We start from the raw sequence: 20,644 nt of genomic DNA on the forward strand, positions 1-20,644 counted from the left end.
TGTGCGCTGAACAAATCAAATTATATTTTTAAGCTTTTATTTATTTATATTTTGAGAGAGGGGAAGGGAGAAGAAAGAGAGGGAGAGAAATATCAATGTGCAAGAGAAACATTGATCTCTCACATGCCCCCAACTAGGGATCTGGCCCACAACCCAGGCACATGCCCTGACTGGGTATTGAACCAGTAACCTTTTTGTTTCTGGGATGACGCCAAACCCACTGAGCCATACCAGTCAGTGTTCAAATTATATTCTTTATTCTTCACCCAAATATCCCGGTTTACAACACTCAACTTCAAATTCTTCTGAATTCCTGTAAGTACATTATGCCTCTCATTTTCCTCATCCTTTGCTATCTTGTATTATAACTATTCAAATATAATGTCTTTTCCCTATATACATTATGGTATCTTTTGAGGCTAAACATTCAGTTTTTTTCAATGTTTACTGCCTAACATAGTGCCTTACATCTTTAATAGCCTACCTGTTCTGCTAGTTAAATGCTATACTTCTGATTCCCAGAGCATTTTTGCTGCCCCCAAGTGACAAATTGTAAAATAGCAATAGTAAATAATGTAGTTTTAGTGATTTGTTAATAAGAAAAGTTGACCAAATAAAATATAGATTCTCATATTAAATATTCTTTTCAATATTCATATCCGTAATTAACACCCGTGAAGCAAAATGCCTGTTTAACATAATTTCAACTCTAAATTCTTGTTATAATGAGACACTGCTTTTGCTAGCAACCTAAATATATCCCAATAGTATATTAAATTCCAAAGAATCTTTATAAGATGACAAGTTCCTGGAAATCATAAAATCAAGTGGGATATTAAATTTGACTGATTAATTTTCAGTATAAATTTCTGTTATGAAACAAATGAGCCTGACAATAAGGATCGCTGTTCTGAGCTACCTCAGCACACCTGGGGGCCACCCATCCAGTACCCCACCCCATGCCTTTCCAACAAAGGGGATATTGCCTCCTCAGGGAGAAACTTGGATCTTGGGAGTAAAACATCTTAGATGTTTATAATATATAAACATATACAGTGTATCTGTAGTCTTAAACCTTCTTGGGGGATGAGGGGTAAGCAGAAAAAATATTTTAAAAGGCTACTGGGAGTAAAAAACAGAAAATTGTACTTGAACAATAATTAAATAAATTTTAAAATAATAAAAATAATTTACAAATGAAAAAATAATAAACAATAAAAATAAAAGGCTACTTAGGGAACATTAATGAAAAATGAGTAAAAAAACACTGATCTAATCTTTAATACCCTTTGTCGTCTCTATTCCAACAATTGTCATTTATATTCTACTCCGGAAGACCACTTCAATGACTATTCAGGACCTTCTTTCCTGGAACTGCCCTACTTATAATATATATTAGCATGCTAACTTCTGACCACAGTTCATTTTCTATCTGTCCCTTTTGTTCACTCACTTTCTGCTTTGACGTCATCCCTATCTTTAGGTTCCTGATATCCCTCTCTTTTTACTATCACCTTCCTCGTGTGTTGCTTTCTTTTCTGTCAAATGTAGACCCTATTGTCATTCTCTTCTGAGTATCTTAAAATCTTTGCCCCATTGACTTTCCACCATATGCACTCTATAAATTCTTAATCTTGGATGACTCTAACCATTTATTCTATATCCAGACTACCAAACATTGCTAGAGAGAAATCATGTGGTAGTGTGGATCTCCTTCCCCCACCTCCCTACAGTAGTTATTCTGCGACTTCACCTTAAGCTCCCCACACCACCCTTAACGTTGCCTCTTATTTCGAGAATACTGAAGTAACGGATATAAGCTTTCTGACTCCTAAATCTGTGAGTGTAGCCATATTTGCACCAACTGCCACACTCTTTACTTCAAGCTCAAATAAGAAGTAGCATTTTCCTGTTCAGGGCCTGCACCGCTCTACTGGTTTTCTGCCCCACCCTCCACAGCCAGTTTATTTTTTGTGTTCCCTGTGTTGCCAAACAACCTCTCCTTCTCTGAATTTCTTCCCTTTATAAGCAAAGGAAGCTGTCTGCTGAGTGTAGTATATAGTTGTTTGTAAATACTCGTTGCCCAAAACAGGGAGCATAGAATTTATTTGAATAAAATTAATTTGTGTATATAGCTATATTCTAAGCAAAGATGGGTAAGTGGCCTAGTATCAGCAATTTAGATGAAAGTAGAGGGCTTTCCCTCAGTTTTTAATCCAACAGTCATCCCTTCAGTCAGTATTAATTAATGACTCAGACTTCAATTCTGTCCATTTCCAAAGGCTTTCTAGTACCTTTAGCTACTATTTACCAGTTATCTGGCATCATCAATAATTAAACATTTACTTCTGCTCCTAGTATGGCATACTAGGAAATCAGACCAATACTCCCATTAGAAAAAATTAGAATAATTAGATGAAATATTAAACACATCTGCCTGTGGACACCTGTGAGCTAACAAGATAGAAAAAATTACCAGGCAAGAACCTGAAGAAGGAGAGTACCAGGAAAGTGAACTGATAATAAATGTGCTTATTCCTCTGGTTATTTACAATAATTAAGGAGGTTAAAGTTGAAAGGCCTAGAAGCAGGGCCATACTTGTTAATCTAGAAGGACCATAGATTAGCACCAAAGCCATAGAATTGTTGTCCTGGGATCACTAAAGTAGGTGAAACACTTTTTTTTCCATTGAATTAGAGAGAGGGGGGAAGGAGAAGAAGAATGATGGGGGATGGGGGAAGAGAGAGAGAAAAAAACATTGATTTTTTTAGTTCCACTTACTTATGTACTCATTAGTAAGTACATAAGTACAAGTTGCTTCTTGTAGTTGTCCTGAGTGGGGATCAAACCTGAAACCTTGGCTTATTGGGACAATGTTCTAACCAACTGAACCGCTAAAGGCTACTATTGCAGAATAAGGATAAATCTGTTTTAGGTGCTCCCAGAGACTGTAGCTTATCTTCAGTCATCTCAATCCTGTAATTAGATTGAGGTATTCCTAGATAGAATTCTAGTAATTCTAGTGAGTACCCATGTTCACAAGTGCTAGGCAGGAGCAAGTATAAATCATCCCTGAGCAGAGAAGTCAACAAAAAGATATAAAAGATGTAAGGATTGCAAAGAAAGAAAATTGATGTTATTCATAGATTTTATACACTTAAAAAAATACAAAAACATGTAAAGATTGTTTTGAGTCCCTAAAGTGAACTTCATAAGATAACTGAGTAAAAGGTCAATATGCATAAACTAATTGCTTATCTATATGCCAGCAATAGTTAGAAAATGAAATTTTATAAAAGATGAAAATTCAAATGACTGTTTTTCCATTTAATCATTTTTTATTCTTTTACTTATCACATGTCAATTGCAGTTAGCATACAATACTATACTAGTTTCAGGTATACACCCCCATGACCAGACACCACATAACCCATCAAGTGATCATCCTGATGAATCCTGTACCCATATTACACCACATATAGCTACCAGAATACCATTGACTGTATTCCCTGTGCTGCACTCCACATCCCCACAACCATTCCATAACAACCAATTTGTGCTTCTCAATCCCTTTACCCCCTTCACTCCCAACCCTCCCTTCCATCTGGCAACCATCAAAATATTCTCTGTATATATGAGTCTGTTTCTGTTCTTCTTGATTGTTTATTTTGTTTTCAGATTCAGTTGTTGACAGATGTGTATTTATTGCTATTTTACTGTTCATATTTTTAATCTCTTCTTCCTCTTAAAAAAGACCCTTTAACATTTCATATAATACCTCCTTGGTGGTGATAAGCTCCTTTAGCTTTTTCTTGCCTGAGAAGCTCTTTATCTGTCCTTCAATTCTAAATGATAGCTTTGCTTGGTAGAATAATCTTGGTTGCAGATCCTTGCTTTTCATCACTTTGAATATTTCTTGCCAATTCCTCCTGGCCTACAAAGTTTCTGTTGAGAAATCGGCTGACATTCTTATGGGAGCTCCCTTGTAGGTAACTAACTGCTTTTCCCTTGCTGCTTTGTAAGAGTCCCTTTGTCTTTAACCTATTGTATTTTAATTATGATATGTCTTGGTGTGGGCCTCTTTGAGTTTATCTTGTTTGGGACCCTCTGCATTTCCTGGACTTGTATGTCTATGTCCTTCCCCAGACTATGGAAGTTTTCTGTCATAATTTTTTCAAATAGCTTTTCAATTTCTTGTTATTTTTTCCTTCCAGCACTCCCATGATATGGGTGTTGTTAGGCTTGAAGTTGTCCAAGAGGTTCCTTACATTATCTTCATTTTTTTAATTTATTTTTCTTTTTGCTATCCTGATTGGGTGTTTTTTGCTTCCTTATATTCCACATCACTGATTTGATTCTTAGCATCATCTATTCTGCTGTTGATTTTCTGTAAGTTACTCTTCAATTTAATTAGTGTATCCTTCATTTATGACTGGTTCTTTTTTATGGTTTCTATGTCCTTTTTCACATTGTTAAAGTTCTCCCTAAGTTTACTGAACATCCTTTATATTTATTGTTATGAACTCTGTATCTAGTAGTTTGCTTGCCTCCATTTCAGTTAGCTCTATTTCTGGAGATTTCTTCTGTTCTTTTATTTGGGGCCCATTTCTTTGTCCAAACTTTGGCTGCTTCCCTAAGTTCTATATATTATATAGAGCTGCTACATCTCCTGAACTTTGTATAGTGGCCTTGTAGTTGTCCTGTAGGGCCCTGTGGCAGAGCCTCCCCAGTTATCTGAGCTGGCACTCTGAGTGCACTTATGTGTGGGTTGTGTGCACTGATCTGTTGAAATTGAGCCTCAACTGCTTTTGGAAACACTGGAGGTATAGACCCCCAGGCCAATTGGCTATGAGAACTGGCGACTACATTGGAGAAGCTGCTGTGCAGGAGCTGGCCCTAAAGAGCAGGACCTGTTTCAGGGGGGTTTTGGTGCTCACCAAGCCCACCCCTTCACCTGTGGATGTGTCACTTGTGGAGGTAGTAGGATTGTAATCCAGCATGATCTTTGGCCATCCACCAGGTGCACTGGCTATGCGGCCCCCTGGGTGGTACCAGGTCAGCCACTGCCTATTTCCTGCCTGGGGCCACCCAGCACAAGCTACAGAGCTATCTGCAAGTAGCTATCTGCTACTTGTGCTGGGCTTGGAGGTACCCAGGAGAGGCCAAGCTGCACACCAAGGCTGGAGCCACTTAATGAGAGGTAGGCGGCACAGTAAGGCCAGATGCTGCTTGTTTGCAATTTGTGAACCTTTGAGAGATTTTAGGAAAGTCCTTAAAATGACTTTTAAAAATACCTAGAAATAAATTATGCAAAAAATGTGCAAGACCTCTATGCAAACAAAACAAAGCTTAAAATTAAAGAGGACTTAATTAATGGAATGATATAGCATGTTCAGAGACTGGAAAAGTAAGTGCTGCAGAAATGTCAGTTCTGTCCAAAGTGAAATATTTGATTCATTGCAACCCCAGGCAAAATCCCAACTGATCTGGGGAAAGGGGAAGAGTTTGAATAAACTCCTAAAATTTATATGAAATATGAAGATTATGAAAAGCCAGGAAACTTGAGGAAAAACTAGGTAAGCAGATTTGCTCTATTAGATGGAAGACTATATAGCTTTAGTTATAACACTGTAGTAATTAAGATAGTTGCACAAGGATGAACAAATAGTACAAAGGAACAGAAGAGAGAATGTGGAAACCAGCACAAATTAACTTTTGGTTTTAGAAAGATGGCACTCAAAGAAAGGAGAGTTTTTTCATAAATGGTGCAAGGATAATTGAATATCTAAATAAAAAGATGAATCAACCCCATCCTCACACTGTAAACAGAATTAATTCTAGATGTATTATAGATCTAAATGTGAAAGGTGGCACAATAAATCTCCTGGAAGATAATATAGGAGAATAATTGTCAATTATTCTCCTATTCCACAGTAATATCAATTACTATGGAATAGAAAATGATTTCTCATATAGAACAAAAAATGCTAACCATCAAGATAAGAATGATAATTTAGATTATATGAAAATTAAGAAATTCTGTTTATTAAAGAACACCATAAAGAAGGGTGAACAGACTGGGAGGAGATATTTGCATTACTTATCCAGAGTAAACTTATATAAACAAATCTTAGAGATCAGTAAGAAAAAGGCAATCCAATAAAATAAAATTGGTAAGAGTTTTGAATAGGCACATGTAAAAGAGGATACTCAAATGGCAAATAATATATGAAATGAAAAAGCCTCAACCTGATGAGTGATCCGACAAATGCCAGATATCTCTAAGAAAAATGAAAATGTGTGCACAAAAACTTGTATATGAATGTTCATAGCAGCCTTATTCATAGTAGTCAAAAAGAAGAAATAGCCCATATGTCTATCAGTTGATGAATGGATGAATGAAATATGGTATATCCACTTAATGGAATATTATTTGGCAATAAAAAGAAGTGAAGTACTGATGATTTATGACACAAGACACAAAAGGCTAAAAAATTGAATAATTTCATTTACTGTATTTTTGAGACCATAAGATGCACCTAGAGGAGGAAAATAGGGGGAAATTTGAAGCAAAAAATGTGGTAAAATATTGAATAACATAAATAATATTTCACCGATGTAAATGTAAACAGAACTCAACAGTAGCATTAACAACCATTATTCCTCCCAAATTGGGAGGTGGTGTCTTATAGTCCAAAAAGTACATTATATGAAATGTCCAGAATATGCAAATCTATAGAGTCAGAAAGTAGATTAGTAGTTGCCTAGAACTGGAGGTATTCAGGGAGATAAGAAGTGACTGTTAAAGAGTATGGGGTTTCTGTGGGGGAATGATGAAAATGTTCTAAAATTGATTCTAGTAATGGTTGTGTAACTTTATAAATATACTAAAAACCACTGAGTATTGTACTTTAAATAGGTAAATTGTATGGTATGTGAATTATATTTTAGTAAAGCTTTGTTTTTAAAAATGAAGTAGTACTTCAGCACACACACCAAAATTTGTAACTGTTTAAAAAAAACTAGTGATACAAAATATTGGGAAGGATATAGAATGATGGAAACTTTCATATTCTACTGATGGGAGTATAATTGGTACAATGGTTTTACAAACCTGTTTGATATCACTTCTTAAATTCAAATACATGCATAACCTATGATCTAGGATTTCTGCTCATTAGTATATCACAAACAGAAGAGATGAGTCCAGAAATGTTCTTGGTAGCATTATTCACAATAGCTCAAATCTAAAAACAACTAAACATTCTATCAATAGACTTCTGAAAAGATGGCAACATGAATAAACACAGCTTACCTCCTGACACAACCACATCAAAATTTCAACTAAACTATAGGACAACCATCATTCAGATCTGCCAAAAACTGAGCTGAATAGAAGTCCTACAACTACAGAATTAAAGAAGAAACCACATCAAGGCTAGTAGGAGGGACAGAGAGGTAGAACAGGCTGGTCCCACACCCACATGTGACATAAAAATCAGGAGGGATACCTCAGGAACAAGGGGTTGCAGCTCCACTCCAGGCTCCCTAGTCCAGGGTTCCCATGCCAGGAAAATAAGTTCCCCATAATTTCTGGCTATAAAAACCAATGGGGATTGAGGCTATGGAAGACAAACTTGTAGAAATCCAGGCAGTGTCTCTCAAAAGGCCCACGCATGGATTTATTCAGCCTCACTCCCTCTGACCTCCAGAGCAGAAGCAGCAGATTGAAAGGCATCAGAGATATATGGTAGGAAGTGAATTGTCCAGCATCAGAGTAAGAGCTGGAGAGCAGCTTTCTCTCAGATAGAAGGGCTGGCAAGGCCATTGTTTCCTTTCCGAGCTCTCCCCCAGCAGAGCCAGCAGGCTAGCATCATATCTGTCTCCATCAACCTGGATCACAGTTTGCCCCACTCTGGTGATTCCCTGAGGCCCTGACCAACCCAAATTTTGGGCCCACCCGAACTGTTTCCAGTGGCTTTTCCATACAAACGGTTTGTCTTGGCTCATGCTTCAGATTTTCCTAAATTCTCTCAAACAAGTAGCATCTGGTCACAGTAAGCCCCATACCTCTCTCTAAATAGAACCAGACCCGGCACTAGCAGCAGCTGGCCTTGGTGCATAGCTTGGCCTCACCTGAACACCTCCATTCCCAGCACAAAGAGTAGCTATCTGTAGATCACAAGTGGTGGCTGACCTTGGACATGCCAACAGCAATCAACATTCAACTACCAGAGGAGAGTATATACAGCCCACACAATGAGGGCACTTCAAGTACCCAGCTTGGGTGATAGGGGACGCTATGCCACTGGACCCTAAAGAACACCTACTACATTAGGCCACACTACCAGGCCAGGGAGTCTTAGCAGCTCTACCTAATACCTGGAAACAAACTAGGGAGGCTGCCAAAATGAGGAGACAAAGAAACAGGGCTCAAATGAAAGAACAGATCAAAAATCCAGAAGAACTAAGCTAAATGGAGATAAGCAATCTATCAGATGCAGAGTTCAGAACACTGGTTATAAGGATGCTTAAGGAACATAACAAGGACTTTAACAGCATAAAAAAGATTCCATCAGAAATGAAAGATGTGCTAATTGAAATGAAGAACAACTTTACAGGGACTCAAAGTACAGTGGAAGAGCCAAGAGTCAAATCAGCAATTTAAAATACAAGGAAGCAAAAAATACCCTGTCACAACAACAACAAGAAAAAAGAATCCAGGGACTTCCGCCAAGATGGAGGTTTAGCTGGACGTGCCTGCCTCCTCACACAACCAAGTTTAGGGACAACTAAATATTAGCATCACAAAACACAACCAGAACACGGAAAACTGAACTTTTCGGAAGTCCGCTAACAACAAATTCTTCAGCCTGACCGGTAAGGGGCGAAACCAGTGTCCGGTGAGGACTTACAAAGGAGGGCTCGGTCGGACCGGCGCGGAATCCGGCGCGCGAATCCAGTCACGCGGGTTCCAAACCCAGGATTGGACCTGGTGAGCCGCCGAGCAGCCCACCGGGGGAGCGACACAGTGGGGAGGCGGTGGCCTGGTTGCGCGCGAGTGAGGGAGTGAGCGGTTGGACCAGCCCGGCGGCGGCGGCAGCGGCGGCGGCAGCTGCGGCTGCGGCGGCGGCGGCGGCGGGGCGCCATTTTCCGCTCTGACCATGCCCCCACATACAGCGTCACAACCCAGCGACCTGGGACTCCAAGGCGCCGCTTGTCCCACTTAAAGGGCAGAACAGACCAAAAATGTCGCAGGCAGAACTCAAAGCCCCAGAGATAAATCTAAATGACGAAGAAATAGCAAAACTCTCAGATGCACAGTTTAAAACACTGGTCATCACCTTTCTCACAGATTTGGTGGATTACAGCCACAAATTAGAGAAACATATGGAGGCTAAATTAAGGGAAATGAATGGAATTCCACAGGAATCCCATAGAGATGAAAAGGAAACTGGGACTCAAATCAATGCAATGGTCCAGAAGAAAGCAAATAATGGACAAGCAGAAAAGAGTCAAGGAGCAAGAATTCAAAGAAATGAGGAGAGTCTTAGGAACCTCCAAGACATCTTTAAACGCTCCAATATCCGAATTATAGGGGTACCAGAAGGGGGAAAGACACAACCACCAGTGGAAAAACTATTTGAACAAATAATAAAAGAAAATTTCCCCAATCTGGCAAAGGAAATAGACTTCCAAGAAATCCAAGAAGCCCAGAGAGTACCAAAAAAGTTGGACTCAAGAAGAAACACACCAAGGCATATTATAATTACATTAGCCAAAATTAAAATGAAGGAAAGAATCCTGGAAGCAGCAAGAGCTAAGGGGACAATCACCTACAAAGGAGTCCCCATCAGGCTGTCAGCAGATTTCTCAAAAGAGACCTTACAGGCAAGAAGGCTGGAAAGAAATATTCCAAGTCATGAAATCTAAAAACCTACAACCAAGATTGCTCTACCCAGCAAAACTTTCATTTAGAACGGAAGGACAGATAAGGTGCTTCTCAGATAAGACCAAATTCAAGGAGTTCATCATCACCAAGCCCTTATTATATGAAATGTTAAAGGGACTTATCTAAGAAAAAGAAGATAAAGAAACATGAACAGTGAAAGGACAACAAACCCACAGTTATTAACAACCACACCTAAAACGAAAGCAAACTAAAAGGACAGCTAGATCAGGAGTGGAAACATAGAAATGAAGATCTCAAGGAGGGTTAGCAACAGGGGAATGGGAGGAGGAGATGGGGGGAGAAGGTACAGAAAACAGGTAGCATAGACAGTAGATAGAAAATAGATGGGGGGGCGAGAATAGTTTGGGAAATATAGAACCTAAAGGACTTGAGACACATGGACATAAACTAAAGGGGGGGGTAATGGTGGGGTTGGGGGGACAGGGGTGGAGGGAAAGGAGGGGGGGAATAGAACAACTGTAACAGCATAATCAATTCAAAAAAATAAATAAATTTAATTAATAAAAAAAAAAAAAAGAATCCAAAAAAATGAGGATAGTGTAAGGAGCCTCTGAGACAACTTCAAGTGTACCAATATTCACATCATGGGGGTCTTGGAGGGAGAAGAGAGGGAGAGAGCAAGATATTGGAAACCTATTTGAGAAAAAAATGACAGAAAAACTTCCCTTAGTTGGTGAAAGAAACAGACATATAAGTCCAAGAAACACAGAGAGTTCCAAAGAAGTTGGATCCAAGGAAGCACACACCAAGGCACATCATAATTGCATTACCCAAGATTAAAGATAAGATCATCTTAAAAGCAGCAAGAGAAAAGGAAAGAGTTACCTACAAAGGAGCTCCCATAAGACTGTCAGCTGATTTCTCAACAGAAACTTTGCAGGCCAGAAGGAATTGGCAAAAAATATTTAGGTCGACTTCCGCCAAGATAGAGGCATAGGTGGATGTACCGTGCCTTCTCACACAACCAAGTTTAGAGACAACTAAATATTAGCAACAGAAAACACAGCCAGAACACGGAAAATTGAACTTTTTGGAAGTCTGTTAACAACAAATTCTTCAGCCTGACCGGTAAGGGGCGAAACCAGCGGCTGGTGAAGCGGGGTTGCACAGGAGGACTCGGTCAGACGGACTCAGGTGCGCGGAACCCAGACGGGCAGAATCCAGGCGGGCGGAATCCAGGCGCAGGGTTGGACGTAGTGAGCGACCGAGCGAGCGACCAGGCAAGCGACCTCGGGGGAGACAGCGGAGGAGCAGTGCTGTGTGTTGACTGTGGTCGCGCATTTGTGCGCAGGTGGACAGGCGAGGGAGTGGGCGGTTGGACCAGGGCCTCGCGGGTCCCGGCGGCAAGCGGCAATGGAGGGCGCCGCCATTTCCCTGCTCTGACCCCACCTCCATATACAGCGTCATAACCCAGCGACTCTGAGTGGCCCAGACCAGGTGAACCACCTAAGACGCTAATCCTCACCCAGCTGTGAGAAACAGCATAGGATGCCACCATTTCCCCGCTCTGACCACACCCCCACATACAGCGTCACAACCCAGTGACCTGGGAGTCCAAGGCGCAGGAAGATCTCAAAGCCCCAGAGCCTATAGATCTAAGCAATGAAGAAATAGCAGAACTCTCAGACGCACAGTTTAAAACACTGGTGATCAGGATCCTCACAGAACTGGTTGATTATAGCCACAAATTAGACAAATATATGAAGGCGAAACTAATTGAAATGAATGGAATTGCACAGGGCACCAATAGCAATGAAAAGGAAACTGGGACTCAAATCAATGGAGTGGACCAGAAGAAAGCAAATAATGGCCAAACAGAAAAGAGTCAAGAAGCAAGAATTCAAAGAAATGAGGAGAGTCTTAGGAACCTCCAGGACATCTTTAAACGCTCCAACATCCGAATTATAGGGGTACCAGAAGGGGGAAAGGCACAGCCGCCAGTGGAAAACTTATTTGAACAAATAATAAAGGAGAATTTCCCCAATCTGGCAAAGGAAATAGACTTCCAGGAAATCCAGGAAGCTCAGAGAGTCCCAAAGAAGTTGGACCCAAGAAGGAACACACCAAGGCACATCATCATTACATTAGCCAAAATTAAAATGAAGGAGAGAATTCTAGAAGCAGCAAGAGCTAAGGGGACAGTCACCTACAAAGGAGTCCCCATCAGACTGTCAGCAGATTTCTCAGAAGAGACCTTCCAGGCAAGAAGGGGCTGGAAAGAGGTATTCCAAGTCATGAAATCCAAAGACCTACAACCAAGATTGCTCTATCCAGCAAAACTTTCATTTAGAATGGAAGGGCAGATAAAGTGCTTCTCAGATAAGATCAAATTCAAGGAGTTCATCATCACCAAGCCCTTATTATATGAAATGTTAAAGGGACTTATCTAAGAAAAGAAGTTAAAGAAACATGAACAGTGAAAGGACAGCAAACTCACAGTTATTAACAACCACACCTAAAACAAAAGCAAACTAAAAGGACAGCTAGATCAGGAGTGGAAACATAGAAATGAAGATCTCAAGGAGGGTTAGCAACAGGGGAGTGGGAGGAGGAGAAGGGGGAGAAGGTACAGAAAATAAGTAGCATAGACAGTAGATAGAAAATAGACGGGAAGGGCAAGAATAGCATGGGAAATATAGAATCTAAAGGACTTGAGACACATGGTCATAAACTAAAGGGGGGGGTAATGGTGGGGATGGGGGTGTAGGGTGGAGGGGAATGAAAGGGGGAATAGAACAACTGTAACAGCATAATCAATTAAAAAATTAAAAAATTAAAAAATAATAATTTAAAAAAACCCATTGGTCAAAAAAAAAAAAGAAATATTTAAAGTGATGAAAAGCAAGGATCCAAGATTATTCTACCAAGCAAAGCTATTATTTAAAATTGAAGGACAGATAAAGAGCTTCCCAGGCAAGAAAAAGCTAAAGGAGCTTATCACCATCAAACTGGTATTATATGAAATGTTAAAGGGTCTTCTTTAAGAGGAAGAAGAGATTAAAAATATGAACAATAAAATAGCAATAAATACACATCTGTCAACAATTGAATCTGAAAACCAAACAAACAAGCAGAACAGAAACAGAATCATAGATACAGAGAATGTTTTGATGGTTGCCAGATGAGAAGGGGGTATACAGGAATGAGTGTAGAGGTCAGGGGATTAAGAATTTGTAGTTACAGAATAATCATGGAGATGTTAAGTACAGCATAGGGAATAGAGTAGCCAAAGAACATATATGCATGACCTATGGGCGTGGACAGTGGTTTGGAGATTGCCTGAGGGAATGAGGAGCTAGATGGGATGGGCGAAGGGGGAAACTTTGGGACAACTGTAATAGCATAAACAATAAAATATATAAAGTTTTAAAAGTCTGTCAGTACTACAATAGATATATAAAATGTGATGTAGTCATACAATATAATATAACATAGTGAAAAAAAAACAGACTAAAGCTACACACAAAAGATAAATCTCACAAACATAACATTGCATGAAAGTAGTCATATACGTACTGACTCCATTTTTAGTGATATTTTATTGATTATGCTATTACAGTTATCCTTATTTTAACCCCTGTGTACCCCTCCACCCAGAGTTCCCTACTCCCTTAGGCAATCCCTTCACCATTATTTATGTCCATGGGTCATTTGAATAAGTTCTTTGGCTACTCTATTTCCTATGCTATACTTTACATCCCCGTGGCTGTTCTGTAACTTTCTATTTCTACTTCTTAATCCACTCACTTCTTCACTCACTCTCTCTCCCCCCTCCCATCTGGCAACCATCTGGTAACTTGTTTTCCCTTGCTGCTTTTAAGTCTCTCTTAATCTTTAACCTCTGGCCTTTTAATTATGATGTGTCTTAGAGTGGGCCTCTTTGCATGCCCATCATAATTGTGACTCTGTGCTTCCTGGACTTTCATGTCTATTTCCTTTACCAAACTAGGGAAGTTTTCTCGCACTGTTTTTTCAGATAGATTTCCAATTTCTTGCTCTTTCTCTTCTTCCGGCACCCCTATGATGCAAATGTTGGACATATTGAAGTTGTCCCAGAGGCTGTTTATCCTATCCTCATTTTTTAATTCTTTTTTTCCATTGTTTTGCATGGTTGTTTTTTGCTTCCTTGTGTTCCAAAACATTGATTCGATTCTTGGCTTCATCCATTTTACTGTTGTTTCCCTGTAAATTTTTCTTTATTTCAATTAGTGTATTTTTCGCTTTTGACTGGAATTTTTCTATGCTGCTGAGGTCCTCACTAAGTTCCTTGAGCATCCTTAGAACCAGTGTTTTGAACTCTGCATCTGATAGATTGCTTATATCCATTTTGTTTAGTCCTTTTTCTAGAGTTTTGACCTGTTCTTTCATTTGGCCCTGTTTCTTTGTCTCCTCATTTTGGCAGCCTCCCTGTGTTTGTTTCCATGTATTAGGTAGAGCTGCTGTGACTCCCTGGCTTGGTAGTGTGGCCTAATGTAGTGGGTGTCCTGTAGGGTCCAGTGTCTCAGCCTCCCCTATCACCCAAGCTGGATACTCAAGGTGCACCCCTCATGTGGGCTGAGTACACCCTCTCTTGTTTTTGAGCGTTGATGGCGGTTGGCAGATCACTGGGAAGTGATTTAACCAGGCCTGTCGGCTACAAGGACTGGCTGTGACCACTGATCACCAATCTCCACCATCTTTGGAGGACCAGCTGTGCACGGGCAGGGTCCTCTGACGTGTTCTGTAGCTGTCTACTGGTTGTGCTGGCCCTGGGGTTTCCCAGGTGGTGAAGGCCAAGGTTAGCCCCGCCTGTGTTTTATCCAGGGCCCCTACCTGAGTTTATTGTAAAGCAATCTGAAATGGCTGCTACTTGTACTGGGCTTGGAGATTGCCAGGCAAAGCCAAGCTGTGAATCTAATCTGGCTGCCTCTAGGGCTCACTGAAGCCAGCTATTGCTTGTTTGATAAGATTTAGCAGCCAAGATGAGCCATTCTTATGGAAAAGCAGCTTGAGTAGGCCCATAAGTTGGGTGGGGCTAAGAGTGTCTGGGGATCTCCAAGGTGGGTTAAATAGTGTTAGCCAGGTTGATGAAGTCTCAGATACAGCACCAGCTTGCTAGGTTTGTGGGGGGGGGAGTTTATCAAAGGAACAGTGGCCCCTTCTCACCTTGATGCCAGACACTCCAGTTTCTCCCTGTGTGCCTCTGGTGCCTTTCAAGCTGCTATCCCAGTGCTGGAGCTCAGAGGGAGTGAGTCTGAGTAGGTGACTCCATGTGTGGTCTTTAAGAGGACCTGCTTGGTGCTCCAACAGTTTCTTCCACTGACTCAATCCCTGCTGGTTTTTGCAGCCAGAGGTTGTGGGGACTTATCTTCCTGGCACTGGAATGCTGGGCTGGGAGGCCTGGTGTGGGTCTGGGACTCCTCACTCCCAAAATATTACTCCTGAATTTTTAGCCACATGGTGTGGCACCAGCCCATTCCATGTCTGCACCACTCCTACCAGTCTGCATGGGTGTGGTTTCTTTAATTCCATAGTTGTCAGACTTTTCTATTCAGGTCAATCTCTGACGTTCCCGAGTGATGGTAGTTCTATATTTTAATTGTACTTTTGATGTACTTGTGCAAAGAGGGGAGACATGTCTGCCTTTGCCGCCATCTTAACCAGAAGTCCCCTGACTCCATTTCTATAAAATTCAAAAAACAAGTAAAACTATACTGTAGAGTTCCTGAGGATGTATGTTTAAGTAGGGAAGCTACAAAGAAAGCCGGAAAATAAATCACAAAAGTCAAGATATTTATTACTTTGGGTAAAGGAGGGGTTAGAAATTGGGAAGGGGCTGGAGGGGAGCTTCTGGGTTGTTGGCAGTATTGTTGTTTTTTTAAGCTGGTGATGATTAGCATGTATAATATGTGATGATTCATTTTGATTACATTTTTAGTTTGTGTGCTCTTCTGTGTGTGTCTCTCAATAAAAATTTAAAGAAATAAATATTTAACACATGTCAGTATATATGTTTATATGTATGCATATGTGTTGAATCTATTCAACAGTAAGTAAATGCCTATTTTGTGAAAATAGTATGTTAAGGACTAATAATTTAATTTCCTCTTTGTTTTTGTAGGAATATGTTTATCCAGAAGCCAGGGACAGACAATACTTATTATTTTTCCATAAAGGAGCCAAAAAGTCACGTTTTGACCTAGAGAAATACAACCAACTCAAGGATGCAATTGCTCAGGTAAGTTTTCTAAAAATAAAATTTAATAAATCCCAGTTCCATCTTGTATGGTATTAGTAGTGTCTGTAACCACAGCACTTCAGTGGGTAAACTCTGAAAGAATGACCCAACACTCTTCTTCCTATATAAATTATTCCTTAATTGGTAAAAATGACTATTTTAGCATGGACACCTAGGAAGTTTCATAACACAGCAGATGAAAAAATGTCGGGTCCTAGCTATCTATTCATACTAGTGTGTTGAAATTTTTAGACCTATTTTTACTTTTTCATTTTGTTTCTTTAAAGTTGTCTATTTTTACTTGCCTTTTAAAATCTTTCTACCATAATTGACCCAAAGATTCTCACCTTGAAATGTGTGGTAGCAATGGAGCAAGAATAGAATCTAGGTAAGAGAGAGACTACTAGGAATCTTAGCCAGGAGCGGCTGAGAGCTTATTGAACTACGGGATGCTTTTTTAAAAGATTGGAATATTTTATTTGTCATAATCATTACTTCTTTCACATTTCTGAGTGTGCCTTCCTCACCCTCATATATTAGTTTTTGGCGAATAAGTCCTCGTCTTATTTTTTGTAGTCTTTTATGACTTTGGAGATTTTTCAGAAATCTCCAGAAGCTTTTCCCCTCCTCTTAAATGTGTAGTTGCTTCTCCCTGGACCTTCTCTGCCTTCTGTGTGCCTTTGGTGATGCGGTTGTGCTTTGAATAAGCTTATTAATCCATCTTCCTGCATTGGCCTGAGAGGACTAATGGCTTCTGTTGGTCTGGATGGTGGTTCTCAGCGGGAGGGAATGCAACAGAATCATCTTCGGAGCTGTGAAGAATACAGATGCTTCCGTCCCAATTTAAGCCTATTAATCTAGCTTCTCCCCGGTGAGGGTCAAGCAAGTGTGAGTTTTGAAGGTGCTGCATAGTAGCTATTGAAAAACTTAAATGACTCTTGAGTAAATAACAAAAGTCTTAAGCAGCGTAAATTAAATTTCTGGCTCCAAGCAAAGGTTTGTGAAAGGGCTTCTCTCTGGAAAAATACCACCGAGGTGCATCACGTGCTCCCCTGTACATAGCACAGACTTGCTGGAGCTCTGTTCACAGCTGAAACTGCCCGACTTTGGTGTTGGTTCCTCCGTGTGGTCCCGTTGCCACCGAGACACTCTTATTTTGAGAGTAATGGAGATGATTTCTCTGATGCGTAGTGGTGGGGGGAAGACAGTTTCCTTTTCTTAGGAGATACTAGTGTCAGTGAAAGCTTCCCTAGCCAGTTTTTCTCACCTTTCATTTCTATTCTAGGCAGAAATGGACCTTAAGAGACTGAGAGACCCATTACAAGTACATCTGCCCCTCCGACAAATTGGTGAAAAAGATTGATCTGCAAAGAGCCTCTGAACCCCGGCAGAAAGAACACTTGTTTATAACTATTGCCTTTTTAATTAAAACATTGCAGGTGGGAGCTGGGAGCCATGTTGGGGTGGAGGGTTTTTACCTTTAACTAAAAAAAACAAAAACAAGGATCTTAGGGAAGAAAGTAATGTAAAAATCTGAGGATCAGGCTTTGTGAAATACAAGCTCCAAGGGCTTAGTGAATATTGTCTTAATCAAGTATCTCAGTTCCTGGATGAAATGATATCTAGTTGAGGGATTCATAAACAGTAAATGATGCTGGGGTGTTAGTTTCTTTGCAGGTCAGCAAAACAATAACACACCAGCACCCCACTCTGCTCTATTTTTTTAATTTAACTTTTCTTATTTTTGACATAGGAGTCAATAAATATACAGAAAAGCAAATCCTCGAGCTGTGTGGGTGGCAAACAGAGTCTGAGTCCCATGTCATTGGCTTTTATTTTAAATTGGACGTAGCCTCGACAAAGTGAACCCGGAGTCTCCTGCTCCTGCCCCTTTTCGGACCACCCACACCTGTTGGTTATATTTTATCCATGTGATTATTGGAACCAACTTATGACTGATGATGGACACTTTGGATTATCTTTATTACCTTCTTAAATGTCTGTATGTTCCAGTGCTCTGGATCAGTATCTAGAAATCATTGGCAATACTGCATGAGGTTTTGTTTTGTTTTGTTTTGTTTTCTACTAATTAATCTTTGGGAGGAGGCAGAATTTCCCTCCTTTAACTCTCCCATTGATAGTCAGTCCCCTCTCCCTCCACAGCTCAAATTGGAGGGGCGGGTTCAGCTGTATTAAATCAGGAAGATGTAAGGTTTACAAATTGGCTAAAAATCATGGCTTTGTGGCCATTTCAGAACCAGAAAATTTCATTACTGTTCATCTGCTTATGTGACAGCATATCCGGAGGCTTCGTTAATCTGGAAGGACACACACACACTTCCACACTGTTTGTGAGCCCCCTCTCCACAACTTCGGGAGTTGTAAATTAAGTGTGTGGATCTCAAAGGGTGCAATTTATCTTTATACAGGAAAACATTTCTATGGCTTCTTTCAGCCTACCTTCTTCACCCAATTTTTTCTTAAATTGAGAGAAAGAAGCTTTAATCTTATACTCTATCAAAATATTTTCTACCATATTTCCAGATGACACGTGCACTTGAAAATCAAAGGAACCTGTCTAATCTCCTGTTTTCCATTTCTGTGGCGGCAGGAGGGAGAGGATGCTGGGGCTTCCACACAGCTAATTAGCTTTTTTCTTTCACACCATTCATCCCTCCTCATCGTGGCAAGGAATCTATTTCCCTTTTTCTTTCTCCTTTGGAATCATTGTGTATAAAAAGAAACATTTTTAATGACAAACCCAGACTCCAGGTGCCTTGCAGAGGTTGAGGCCAGCCAGGATCGCTGCTGCTGCTGCTCCTGCCACCACCCGTTCCACTGGCATGATGGAGTGAAGGATGCATGTCTGCACTTCCCAGCCCCTCCTCCACTTCCTTCCCCTGCCCCCCCAGTCGCAACCTCTTCCTTCATTTATTTTTTGTTAAGTTGTATGAATTATTTTTAAACCATTTATCCTGTTTGTGCACAGGGTTTTTAAGAAGAATAGCACAGTGCAATGCGCAGGTCCTTTCAGGGTGTGTGGGAGGCAAGGGAGGGAGAGAGGATGTGGAGAAAAGTCCTTTAAACAAATAGCAAAATATTGAACATGTGTAAAATCCTGTATCATTTATGAAATATGTATAAAAAGCAATGTAACTTCTGGAACAATAAATAGTTATTCAATTTTTGAACTATAGCATCTCATTCTTTAAGGCAAAACCAAAAAAAAACGAGAGAGAGAAAACTTACTTTCCTGTGATTTTAGGTGGGAAGCTTTTTACTTCTAAAATTAATTTTTATAAAAACACCATTTTGAAATCAAGATTTGTTCTTAGAACTTATATTTTAAAGCAAGCATTTCATTAATTTTTCCTGAACTTGGATGGTCACTATCTCCCTATTTTTCCAGAGCCACCCAAGGGTAGGTGACCTGTATAACCATGACAAAGCCCGTGGCAGCACTGAGACTAATTTCGTTAGTTCCTGATTCACAGGAAAAGTATCCGTTATATCAGACCACCACGTTGCCTAATGTGGTCTCCTAAACCCCTGGCTGGTGTGGTTCAGTGGATTGAGCGCTGGCCTGTGAACCAAAGGCTTGCCAGTTCTATTCCCAGTCAGGGCACATGCCTGGGTTGTGGACTAGGTCCCCAGTAGGGGGCATGCGAGAGGCAACCACACATTGATGTTTCCGTCTTTCTCCCTCCCTTCCCCTTTCTCTAAAATAAATAAAATCTTTTTAAAAAGAATTTGTATCAAATATATAATCATCAAACAAGCAAATATCACATACTGCCTAGATCATCAAAGGCATATCAAAAAAACACATATTAAATAAAAGATTTAAATCGTGCTCATATCAGTAAATGCAGAAAAAGCTTTTGGTAAGATCCAACAGCCATTTATGATTAAAACACTCAAAATGGGTATAGGAGGGAAGTATCTCAAGATAATAAAGGCCATTTATGACAAACCTTCAGGTAATATCATAAAGGTGAAAAGGCTTTTCCTCTAAGACCAGAAATGTGACAAGGGTGCCCACTCTCACCACATTGATGCAACATAGTAGTGGAAGTTCTAGCCAGAGCACTCAGGCAACAAAAGAAATAAAAGAGATCCAGATTGAGAATGAAGAAGTTAAACTCACTGTTTGCAAGTGGCATGATTCTATACGGCTCCACCAAAAGACTATTAAAAACAATAAAGTTGCAGGATATAAAATCAACATACAAAAAACTGTTGTGTTCCTATATACCAACAATGAAACATCAGAAAAAGAAATAAGGAAAACAATTCCATTTGCACTTTAAACAAAAAGAGTTTAAGTACCAGGAATAAACTTGAAGTGAAGGACCTAGATACACTGAAAACTACAAGTCATTATTGAAAAAAAACAGAAGATACAGATAAGTAGAAAGATACTCCCATGTCGTTCATGGGTTAGAATTAACAG

At 40.1% G+C, this 20,644-nt stretch overlaps 1 protein-coding gene across 2 annotated transcripts in view; it reads left to right on the forward strand.

Annotated features, from left to right (window-relative positions):
• Nucleotides 1-19,382, forward strand: part of MCU (mitochondrial calcium uniporter) — a 217,004-nt gene extending 197,622 nt beyond the window's left edge. For both annotated transcript variants that reach the window (XM_037130504.2, XM_037130505.2), the window contains 2 exons: nt 16,075-16,191; nt 17,477-19,382. In XM_037130504.2, coding sequence (XP_036986399.2) covers nt 16,075-16,191; nt 17,477-17,554 — 195 coding nt within the window. In that variant the 3' untranslated portion in view covers nt 17,555-19,382. The remainder of the gene's footprint in view (nt 1-16,074; nt 16,192-17,476) is intronic.
• Nucleotides 19,383-20,644: the final 1,262 nt, after the last annotated feature.

Source organism: Artibeus jamaicensis, unplaced genomic scaffold, assembly GCF_021234435.1.
Source record: "Artibeus jamaicensis isolate MK-2021 breed Jamaican fruit bat unplaced genomic scaffold, CSHL_Jam_final contig_332, whole genome shotgun sequence".
NCBI lineage: Eukaryota > Metazoa > Chordata > Mammalia > Chiroptera > Phyllostomidae > Artibeus > Artibeus jamaicensis.